General features: G+C 38.2%; 1 protein-coding gene across 6 annotated transcripts in view; it reads left to right on the top strand.

Moving 5' to 3' along the window:
- Positions 1-10892, top strand: part of MFSD8 (major facilitator superfamily domain containing 8) — a 52590-nt gene extending 41698 nt beyond the window's left edge. For 5 of the 6 annotated variants that reach the window (XM_078002235.1, XM_015139190.3, XM_028848765.2 and 2 more), the window contains 3 exons: positions 7084-7187; positions 7276-7523; positions 10277-10892. In XM_078002235.1, the coding sequence (XP_077858361.1) occupies positions 7084-7187; positions 7276-7523; positions 10277-10483 (559 nt within the window). In that variant the 3' untranslated portion in view covers positions 10484-10892. The remainder of the gene's footprint in view (positions 1-7083; positions 7188-7275; positions 7524-10276) is intronic. The other variant, XR_013417292.1, reaches the window with a different exon arrangement.
- The last annotated feature ends 1398 nt before the right edge of the window (positions 10893-12290 follow it).

Genomic DNA, 12290 nt, shown 5'->3' with positions numbered 1-12290 from the left:
TCTGGGTGACAGAGCAAGACCCATCTCTTAAAAGAATCATTTTGGGCCGGGCGCGGTGGCTCAAGCCTGTAATCCCAGCACTTTGGGAGGCCGAGACGGGCGGATCACGAGGTCAGGAGATCGAGACCATCCTGGCTAACACGGTGAAACCCCGTCTCTACTAAAAATACAAAAAACTAGCCGGGCGAGGTGGCGGGCGCCTGTAGTCCCAGCTACTCGGGAGGCTGAGGCAGGAGAATGGCGTGAACCCGGGAGGCGGAGCTTGCAGTGAGCTGAGATCGGGCCACTGCACTCCAGCCTGGGCGACAGAGCAAGACTCCGTCTCAAAAAAAAAAAAAAAAAAAAGAATCATTTTGTAAAAGTGTAACTGTAAGGAACATATTTTCAGGGAAATGCTTGTGTAAAATTAAGTTCAGTCATATAGTCTAAGGTGGAACATTAGCTGATGAATTTAGACAGTTCTATTTAAATATTCCTGAAATACAGATCCTCTTTAACTTGCAGTGGGGCTACATCCTGATAAACTGATCATTGCAAGTTGAAAATAGCACAAAGTTGAAAATACAGGCTGCGTGCAGTGGCTCACGCCTGCAATCCCAGCACTTTGGGAGGCCAAGGCGGGAAGGTCACTTGAGGTCAGAAGTTCGAGACCAGCCCAGCCAATGTGGTGAAACCCCATCTCAACTAAAATTACAAAAATTAGCCGCGTATGGTGGCAGGTGCCTGTAATCACAGCTACTCCGCAGGTGGAGGCACAAGAATCGCTTGAATCCGGGAGGCAGAGGTTGCAGTGAGCCATTGCATTCCAGCCTGGATGACAAGAGTGAAACTCCATCTCAAAAAAAGCAAAAAACAAAACAAAACAAAACATTTAATACACCTAACCTACGGAGCATTGTAGCTTAGCTTAGCTTAGCCTACCTTAAACACGCTCCAACACTCACATTAGTTTTCAGTTAGGTTAAATCATCTAACACAAAGCGTATTTTATAATAAAGTGTTGGATATCTCATGTAATTTGCCAAATACAGTATACTGTAGATTACGGTATTAGATGTTTACCTTTGTGATCATGTGACTGACTGAGAGCTGTGGCTCTCTGCTGCTGTCCAGCATAATGAAACAGTATCATACCACAGATGGCTGGTCTGGAAAAATACCCAAATTCAAAATTTGAAGTGTGGTTTCTACTGAATGAGTATCACTTTCCCACTGTTGTAAAGCTGAACAATTATAAGTTGAATACTCATAAGTCAGAGACTGTATGTACTTTAATAAGTTTCTAAAATTAATCAACAAATGTTAAGTCAGTGTATCAGGTTCAGTGCTGTGGGGATTCTATGAGAATTCTTGTCCTTATGGAGCCAAGTAGAGGGATCAAGATATAAGATAGACATAGTTATATTCAAAGTTAATAGGAAGTACATTACATCTTGCTACAGAAGTAGAGCAGTGCGGCTGATATACATTCTTACAGAATGTCCAATACTATACCGTCAAAGCATGTGTATTCCAGTAGGGGGAAAGCCAATAAACACAAATGTGAAGTCAGTTAGTGATAAGTATTACAAAGAAGAAGAGAAGAGAAGAGAATAAGGAGTCAAGGGCAGGGCTGGAAAGTGGGGAGATGTTGTATTTGATAGACTGCTCAAGGAAGGTATATATGACGAAGTTACATTTAAGCTGAGACCTTAGTGAAGTCAGCAAAGAGCCATGCAGTGGCCTGGAACTCTCTTCCCCCAGAAGGCTGAGCTTTGTATGTTTAAGGAACAAGCAGAAAGCTGGTTTGACAAGAGCACAGTGAGGGAAAAGGCAAATGATAAATCAGGTTAGAAAGACGTGAAGCCTGTTGGTATTCTGAGGGTGATGGAAGTCATCGGGTTTTTGTTAGTTGTTTGGTTGTTTGGTTTTTAATGCATGTATTTTGGAAGACTTTGGTTTTGTTTTTATGTTTTACTGTTATGCAGAATTTCCAACATACACCAAAGTCTAGAGAGCATCTCCAGTATTCATTACCCAGCTTCAACAATTACAAGCACTTAGACAATCCTGTTCCATCTCTACCTCTAGCTATTCCACACTCTCTTTCCCCTGTACCTGGATTATTTTGAAGCTGATCCTAGGCATCAGTTCATATCTTCCACAAATATTTCAGTATGTGTCTCCAAAGTTAATAATATTATCTCATCCAAAAAAATGATTTGTTAATATCATCACATATTCACGCAACATTCAGATTTTCTCCACTGTCTCAAGTGCTTTTTGGCTTTGTTTTATTGTATTTGTTTCTCAGTATGTTCACTAGATTTAGGCTCTTAAGTTTACTAAGTCTCTTTTAATAAATAAGTTTCTTCTCCATCTCTGTCTTTTTTTCTCTTTTCTTCTTACAAATTGAATAAACCAGGATTTTTGTACTATAGTTTCCCACATTTTGGATCTTACTGTTTGCATCATTGGTGTTTTGAAGACATTTTCCTTTCTGCTATATTTCTTTTTCTTTTTTTAAAATTATACCTTTTTTTTTTTTGAGATGGAGTTTTACTCTTGTTGCCCAGGCTGGAGTGCAATGGTGCGATCTTGGCTCACCACAACCTCCACCTCCACCAGGTTCAAGCCATTCCCCTGCCTCAGCTTCCTGAGTCCGAGTAGCTGGGATTACAGGCATGTGCCACCACACCCAGCTAATTTTTGTGTTTTTAGTAGAAACAGGGTTTCACCATGTTGGCTTGGATGGTCTCAACCTCCTGACCTCAGATGATCCGTCCTCCTCGGCCTCCCACAGTACTGGATTACAGGCATGAGCCACCACACTCAGCCTTTATTATACTTTGAGTTCTGAAATACATGTGCAGAATGTGCAGGTTTGTTACATAAGTATAAATGTAACATGGTGGTTTGCTGCACCCATCAATCCATCATCTACATTAGGTATTTCTCCTAATGCTATCCCTCCCCTAGCCCCCACCCCCCAGCAGGCCCCCGTGTGTGATGTTCCCCTCCCTGTGTCCATGTGTTCTCATTGTTCAACTCCCACTTATGAGTGAGAAAATGTGGTGTTTGTTTTTCTGTTCCTGTGTTAGTTTGCTGAGAATGATGGTTTCCAGCTTCATCCATGTTCTGCAAAAGACATGAACTCGTCCTTTTTTATGGCTGCATAGTTTTCCATGGTATATATGTGCTGCATTTTCTTTATCCAGTCTGTCATTGATGGGCATTTGGGTTGCTTCCAAGTCTTTACTCTTGTGAATAGTGCTGCAATAAACATACATGTGCATGTGTCTTTATAGTAGAATGATTTATAATCCTTTGGGTATATACCCAGTAATGGGATTGCTGGGTCTAATGGTATTTCTGGTTCTAGATCCTTGAGGAATCACCACACTGTCTTCCACAATGGTTGAACTAATTTACACTCCCACCAACAGTATGAAAGTGTTCCTATTTCTCCACATCCTCTCCAGCATCTGTTTCCTGACTTTTTAATGATTGCTACTCTAACTGGTGTAAGATGGTATCTCATTGTGATTTTGGTATGCATTTCTCTAGAGACCAGTGATTATGAGCTTTTTTTCATACGTTTGTTGGCTGCATAAATGTCTTCTTTTGAGAAGTGTCTGTTCATATCCTTTGCCCACTTTTTGATGGGATTGTTTTTTTCTTATAAATTTGTTTAAGTTCCTTGTAGATTCTAGATATTAGCTCTTTGTCAGATGGATAGATTGCAAAATTTTTCTCCCATTCTGTAGGTTGCTTGTTCACTCTGATGATAGTTTATTTTGCTGTGCAGAAGCTCTTTAGTTTAATTAATTAGATCCCATTTATCAATTTTGGTTTTTGTTGCCATTGCTTTTGGTGTTTTAGTCATGAAGTCTTTGCCCATGCCTATGTCCTGAATGGTATTGCCTAGGTTTTCTTCTAGAGTTTTTATGGTTTTAGGTCTTATGTTTAAGTCTTTGATCCATCTTGAGTTAACTTTTGCATAAGGTATAAAAAAGGGGCCCAGTTTCAGTTTTCTGCATATGGCTAGCCAGTTTTCCCAACACCATTTATTAAATAGGGAATCCTTTCCCTGTTGCTTGTTTTTTCAGGTTTGTCAAAGATCAGATGCTTGTAGACATGTGGTGTTATGTCTGAGGCCTCTGTTCTGTTCCATTGGTCCATATATCTGTTTTGATACAAGAACCATGCTGTTTTGGTTACTGTAGCCTTGTAGTGTAGTTTGAAGTCCGGTATTGTGATAACTCCAGCTTTGTTCTTTTTGCTTAGGATTCTCTTGGCTATATGGGCTCTGTTTTGGTTCCACATGAAATTTAAAGTAGTTTTTTTCTAATTCTGTGAAGAAAGTCAATGGTAGCTTGATGGGGATAGCATTGAATCTATACATTACTTTGGACAGTGTGGCCATTTTCACAATATTGATTCTTCCTATCCATGAGCATGGAATGTTTTTCCATTTGTTTGTGTCCTCTCTTATGTCCTTGAGCAGTGGTTTGTAGTTCTCCTTGAAGAGGTCCTTCACATCCCTTGTAAGTTGGATTCCTAGGTATTTTATTCTCTTTGTAGCAATTGTGAATGGCAATTCACTCTTGATTTGACTCTCTGTTTGTCTATTATTGGTGTATAGGAATGCTTGTGATTTTTGCACATTGATTTTGTATCCTGAGACTTTGCTGAAGTTGCTTGTCAGCTTAAGGAGATTTTGGGCACCACTTATCCCACAGAAATACAAACTACCATCAGAGAATACCAAAGTATTCTCTAATACTATAAACACCTCTAGGCGAATAAACTAGAAAATCTAGAAGACATGGATAAATTCCTGGACACATACACCCTCCCAAGACTAAACCAGGAAGAAGTCGAATCCCTGAAATCAACCAATAACAAGTTCTGATATTGAGGCAGTAATTAATAGCCTACCAACCAAAAAAAGCCCAGGACCAGATGAATTCACAGCCAAATTCTACCAGAGGAACAAAGAGGAGCTGGTACCATTCCTTCTGAAACTACGCCAAACAATAGAAAAAGAGGGCCTCCTCCCTAACTCATTTTATGAAGCCAGCATCATCCTGATACCAAAACCTGGCAGAGACACAACAAAAAAAGAAAATTTAAGGCCAATATCCCTGATGAACATCGATGCGAAAATCCTCGATAAAATACTGGCAAACCGAGGCCAGGCATGGTGGCTCACGCCTGTAATCCCAGCACTTTGGGAGACCAAGATGGGTGGATCACAAGGTCAGGAGATCGAGACCATCCTTGCTAACACAGTGAAACCCCATCTCTACTAAAAATACAAAAAAATTAGCCAGGCGTGGTGGTGGGCACCTGTAGTCCCAGCTACTCGGGAGGCTGAGGCAGGAAAATGGCGTGAACCCAGGAGGCGGAGCTTGCAGGGAGCCAAGGTCACAGCACTGCCTGCCAGCCTGGGACTCCGTCTCAAAATAATAATAATAAAATAAAAATAAATAAATAAAAATAAAAAAAATAAAATACTGGTAAACCAAATCCAGCAGCACATCAAAAAGCTTATCCACCATGATCAAATCTGCTTCATCCCTGGGATGCAAGGCTGGTTCAACACACACAAATCAGTAAATGTAATCCATCTCATAAACAGAACCAATGACAAAAACCACATGATTATCTCAATAGATGCAGAAAAGGCCTTTGATATAATTCAATACCCTTCATGCTAAAAAACACTCAATAAACTGATATTGATGGAACGTATCTCAAAATAATAAGAGCTATTTATGACAAACCCACAGCCAGTATCATACTGGATAAAGTAAAACTGGAAGCATTCCCTTTGAAAACCGGCACAAGACAAGGATGCCCTCTCTCATCTCTCCTATTCAACATAGTATTGGAATTCTAACCAGGGCAATCAGGCAAGAGAAAGAAATAAAGGATATTCAATTAGGAAATGAAGTTAGATTGTCTCTGTTTGCAGATGACATGATTGCTGTATTTCTTAAAAACCAGTACTTGCATCTAGAAGCTTGATGAAATTTGGGTTCAATTTTTTGGCAAGAATACTTTATAGGTGGGGATATGTGCTTATATCAGAAGAAATATAATGTTTATCTCTTCTTGACATGTAAGTAGCCATTGATTATTCCATAGATCCATTAATTCATTAATGGATCATTGCAAAATTCTGGTATTTTAATTCTATCATTCCTTTATTTATTTGCTAGAATACTTACCATAAAGAGAATCTTTATCTCACCAACTATTTGGTTAACCTGAGCTACAGTTGTATAGGAAAAGCAGGATAAAGGCTTGATTATTTTATAAACTGGTTTTTAAAATAATGAGTTGTTTCCCTAACATCCTCAGAAACTGACCAAAGAGTACTGTATTTTAATATACTATGAATTCATAGATTATAACACTTTTTTTTTTTTTTTTAGAGACAGGGTCTTGCTCTGTCATCCAGTCTGGAGTGCAGTGGTGCCATCACAGCTCACTGTAGCCTTGACCTCCTGGGCTCAAGTAATCCTCCTGCCTCAACCTCCTGAGTAGCTAGAACTATAGGCACCAGATACCACTCCCGGCTAAGTTTTTAAATTTTGCGTAGAGATGGGGTCTTGCTATGTTGCCCAGGCTGGTTTTGAACTTCTGGCATCAAGCAGTCCTCCCGCTTTGGCCTCCCAAAGTGCTGGGGTTATAGGCGTGAGCCACTATACCAGGCTACAGATGATAATACTTTTGTGTGTTTCAATCCATTGCCATTATTATTCTGTTTTAGTACTCACAGTGTCACATTTTTGGCCAGCTTCTTCAAATTGGCTGAGTCAAAAAGACTTATACGACCGAGTAGTAACTGATAACTTCTGTGCTTTTTGCTGTGAAAGATCTGAGCTCTTCTACTTTTTGTGTCCCAGACCTTAAGTCAGCCATTTTTCAGAGGAGTCCTGGTTATTTTTAGTGGAAAATTATATTTAGCATTCTTTTTAATGGATATATCATTGAAAGTACAAGATACTATTTTTAGTTTTTAAAATTATGAAAGTAATGAAGCTATGTTATAATGTTTCATTTTAAAATTACAGAGTTTCTGTTCTTTAACAGGATTGGCGAGCGTGCTATTCTACTGGGAGGACTCATCGTTGTATGGGTTGGCTTCTTTATCTTGTTACCTTGGGGAAATCAATTTCCCAAAATACAGTGGGAAGGTATAGCCATACATAATTCTATAATGTTAGCCTCTGTTATTTATCTAAAATCAACAAGTAATGCACTGCAATGATTTTGTTTTTACAGATTTGCACAATAATTCAATCCCTAATACCACATTTGGGGAAATTATTATTGGTCTTTGGAAGTCTCCAATGGAAGATGACAATGAAAGACCAACTGGTTGCTCAATTGAACAAGCCTGGTGCCTCTACACCCCGGTGATCCATCTGGCCCAGTTCCTTACATCAGTTGTGCTAATTGGAGTAGGCTATCCAGTCTGCAACCTTATGTCCTATACTCTATATTCAAAAGTTCTAGGACCAAAACCTCAGGTAAGCCAGGTAGCCTGACATTGCAATTATAGAAAATATACTTGTAAGCACTCACATTTTTTGCTGCCATTCTCTATTTTTACACAGACTGATTTGAGGGATTTTTATCATATTTAGCATTTAAAATTTTTAAAAATCCCACAACTTCTATAAAGTGTTTGCAAGATTTATATGTTGAAATTTACAAACAGTACCCTAAGCTATAACTCAAAGATGTTTTGAACTCAGAGATTAGGGAGCTCAAAATCATTTTCATAGGAAAAAAATAATCTGAGGTGTAATTTTTTTTTTTTTTTTTGAGGTGTAAATTTCTAAAACTCATTCTTAGACTAGGCTAGAGTTAGGCAACCAAAATTGATAACCAGATTTGAACCTAGGCTTAATTTCATCTAGCCCCAGGCAATTACTAAGAGATTAAAAACACGATAGTCTTAAAAGTTTACAGCAGCTATGTATATTTTATAATTTTTAAATAAATTTTCCATGTTTTTATAGAAAATTAGCAACAATGTAGAAGGAAAATGAAAAATTTCAATGAGACAGTTGCTACCAACATTTTGGCAAAATTACATTTCTACTTCCAGTCTTTTATCTATGCTTATATGTGTACGTGCATTTACCACAAAAATAGGATTTTAAAAATAGTATCATGGATACTGTTTTGTAATCTGCTTTAAAAAAATAATAATGCATTGTGACTATGCTCCCATACCATTTAATTTTCTCTTAGAGAATTATTTTTAATGTAAACATTATATTCCATTTTATGTATGTACCATCGTGTATTTGCAATCATTTTCCTATTATTATACATTTAGATTATTTCCAGGTTTTGCTTCTGACTCTTTTTAAAATTTTTTTGAGACAGTCTTTCTCTGTCGCCCAGGCTGGAGTGCAGTGGTGCGATCTCGGCCCACTACAACCTCTGCTTCCTGGGCTCAAACAATTCTTGTGCCTCAGCCTCCCGAGTAACTGGGACCACAGGTGTGCACCGTGGGGCCTGGCTAATTTTTGTATTTTTGTACCGATGGGGTTTCACCATGTTGGCCAGGCTGGTCTCAAACTCCTGAGCTCAAGTGATCCTCCCGCCTTGACCTCCCAAAGTGCTGGGTTTACAGGTACGAGCCACTGTGCCTGCTCACTTGTAACTCTTTTTAATAATAGTCATTTAAATGGCCACAAAATAAAAATATTATCTTCCTCTTTAAAAATTAAATAGCGGCCGGGCACCATGGCTCACGCCTGTAATCCTAGCACTTTGGGAGGCCAAGGTGGGCGGATCACAAGGTCAGGAGATCAAGACCATTCTGGCTAACATGATGAAACCCCGTCTCTACTAAAAATAGAAAAAGTTAGCCAGGCGTGGTGGCGCCTGCCTGTAGTCCCAGCTACTTGAGAGGCTGAGACAGGAGAATGGCATAAACCCGGGAGGTGGAGCTTGCAGTGAGCAGAGACCACGCCACTGCACTCCAGCCTGGGCAACGGAGCGAGACTCCGTCTCAAAAAATAAATAAATAAATAAATAGCTTTACGTTTTCAGAGCAGAAATTAGTGTTTCTCTATTGAAATAAGGCAAAGAGGAGAAAAAATGAATACCCCTGTTTTCAAGTTATAAGGAGTAGATACAACATTTCAGTAATAATTTCTGGGTTTGTTTTTAACCTAATAGATTATATTTTTAATTTTTCAAAATTAAGAATAAAAGCTTGTTAATTACCAAAGCAATATATAATGGTTGTAACAAAATTCAAATAATTTAGAAATGTATTTAACAGAAAATGGAGGCTCCCCTTAGCTTCACCTCACCAAAGTCAACCACTGTTAACTTAATTTGTATGCTTGAAGACATTTTTCTATCCATATCCAAACATATCCACATTTGTACCTTTTTTTAGAAAAAGGGAGAAATGGACTATATCACATGGATATATACTTGTTTCTGCTTCTTGATAGGTTTTTTTTTTTTTTTACTTAATATGTTAGCTTTCTTTCCATGTCAGTGTATACAGATGTTTTCAGAAGATTTTACTGTCTCTATATAAGGCTTTATTCTTGTAAATAACTGCTTATTAGTACCATAAGACAGGGCAAGGAAAAATTTTAAAAATATAAGTAGCTGCTTAGCATTCCAGTTATTAAGTATACCGTAGTTTATTCACTTAATCTACCAGTGACATTTAGGTTGTTTCCAATTTGAGGCTATTAAAAGCAATGCTGCCCTGAACATTCTTGGGCAGTTTATGTGGATTATGGTTTTGGATACAGAAGTTGTAGGAGTGGCATTGTGGTAGAGTGTAAAATGGCACAGTGGAGTCAGCCAAATATGGCTTCAAACTTCTTGAACAAGTTACTTAAACTTTCTGAGTTTCAGTTTCTACCTTTGTTAAACGGGGATAACACCTGTTATCGAAACTTATGAACATTACAAATGATGTATGTAAAGCACCTACCTCAGTGACTGGCATGTAGCAGTTACAAAATAAGTGTTAGCTTTAAAAGGTATTTCAATCAATTTTATTATTCCCAGGGCTTCAGCAGACATTAAGTTTTCCCTTTACACTCCTTTTATTTTTCTTAATCTGACTTGATATCAAATGCTATATTTATAGGAGGCATTTTATGTTTAATTTAAAAGTAAAAGATGGAGAAAGCGATTCTTGTTAGTTTGCTGTAGTTTGGTAATACCATTTCTTTGCTTTTAAATAACTAAACCCCAATATCAATCTGCTTGTCCCCCATTTCACCCCCAACAGGGTGTATACATGGGCTGGTTAACAGCATCTGGAAGTGGAGCCCGGATTCTTGGGCCTATGTTCATCAGCCAAGTGTATGCTCACTGGGGACCACGATGGGCATTCAGCCTGATGTGTGGAATAGTAGTGCTCACCATCACACTCCTGGGAGTGGTTTACAGAAGACTCATTGCTCTTTCTGTAAGGTATGGGAGGATTCAGGAATAAACTAGCTAAGACTGTGATGGAAACTACTTGCTGTGTGGCACTTCCTGGCTAAAGCTCTTCTAGACAATTGTGATGAGCCAGTCTCCAAGAATCAGACTACAGATATTGCAGATTTTGAAGAACAAGAACATATGTTGAATAACAGAGAGAATTCTACATGGGATTGTGAATAGTAGGTTATATAAAAACATACTAGATCATAATTTCCTTATCTCAGAATGAAAATTATTCTTATAACACCTTTTTGTGGTTGCATGAACTAATGAGTGACGGACAACGATGTATAAATGTGAAGTTGTATTCTTAATACCAACTGCAGAAGTGTCATTAAAATGATATACAGTGGAACCAGAAAGAGGGTTTTGTTAAGAATTAGCTATAGCAGAATAAAATTATAGAATCTAAAAAACTCAAGTAGAGGTATTTTTATTCAGACATCTACTTTTTATTTATAAAAAAATATATTTTCTATTATCAAGTTCCCTTATGAAATAAAAATTATAACACTTATATTTTCCATTTAGCATGCCTAACATCCTACCTTGCCTTCTATGAGTCTTCTAATACTGCACCTATGCCTTATTTTAGTTCAGGGTTTCAGTAAGTAACCCCTACATTCATAAATGAGGATGAATAATGCTAATATTTGAGCAATACAGAGAATTAAGAGATCAAGATACTTCACTGCCTATTAGCCTAATAGGGTTACCTACTTTCTTTCAAATGCCAATAATTCACATTAGAAACATAATCCAGATATGTGTTATTGTATATATATACAAAACAGTAAATGGTTTATTAAAATTATTGCTATTTTTCAACCCCCTTAAACTGGAGAAAAACATTTAATTAGTAAAACATTAATTAATTTACTTCCATTTTTCCCATCTCTCAGTAGTGGTGGGGAGGAACACAACATTTTTCAATCTATGTCTGCATAGTTGTTTAGAGCTGCAGAATTTTAGTTGGATTTTTAATTTGGATGGTCCCTGACAGCCCCAACCTAGTCAGGCTAATAAGTATTTGAGGCAAAATGGCTTTAATCTAACAATTTACTGAGTTTACCTGAAGTTGGCTAAATAACACTGTATATTTAACTTCTCCCTCTACATAAGTTGAATGCTGATAAAAGGAACTAGTAGAGAACTGTGTATATGGATAAGCAGTGTTACAGAAAATGCAGAAATATTTCTAAATACTTTTCCAAATGTTTTCTACTTTAAGTTAGAAATATTTTCTTTTTTTTTTTTTTTTTTTGAGACGGAGTCTTGCTTTGTCACCCAGGCTAGAGTGCAGTGGCCGGATCTCAGCTCACTGCAAGCTCCGCCTCCCAGGTTCACGCCATTCTCCTGCCTCAGCCTCCCGCGTAGCTGGGACTACAGGCGCCCGCCACCTCGCCCGGCTAGTTTTTTTTTTTTTGTATGTTTTAGTAGAGACGGCGTTTCACCATGTTAGCCAGGATGGTCTCGATCTCCTGACCTCGTGATCCGCCCGTCTCGGCCTCCCAAAGTGCTGGGATTACAGGCTTGAGCCACCGCGCCCGGCCAGAAATATTTTCAAATCTGAGAATAAACACTATAATCTGCACTTTATAGACTGGGTGCAGTGTCTCACGCCTGTAATCCCAGCACTTTGGAAGGCCAAGGCAGGAGGATTGCTTGAGGCCAGAAGTTCAAGACCAGCTTGGGAAACAAAGTGAGACCCTGTATCTACAAAAAATAAAATAAAAACAAAAATTTAAAAATATATAATCTGCACTTTATGCTAAACTTGCTGTGCTCTTACACTCAATTTTTTCAGCTCTAAT

This window comes from Macaca mulatta, chromosome 5, assembly GCF_049350105.2.
Source record: "Macaca mulatta isolate MMU2019108-1 chromosome 5, T2T-MMU8v2.0, whole genome shotgun sequence".
NCBI lineage: Eukaryota > Metazoa > Chordata > Mammalia > Primates > Cercopithecidae > Macaca > Macaca mulatta.
Note: the sequence above shows the minus strand (reverse complement) of the source record. Positions and strands in the feature narration are given on the sequence as shown.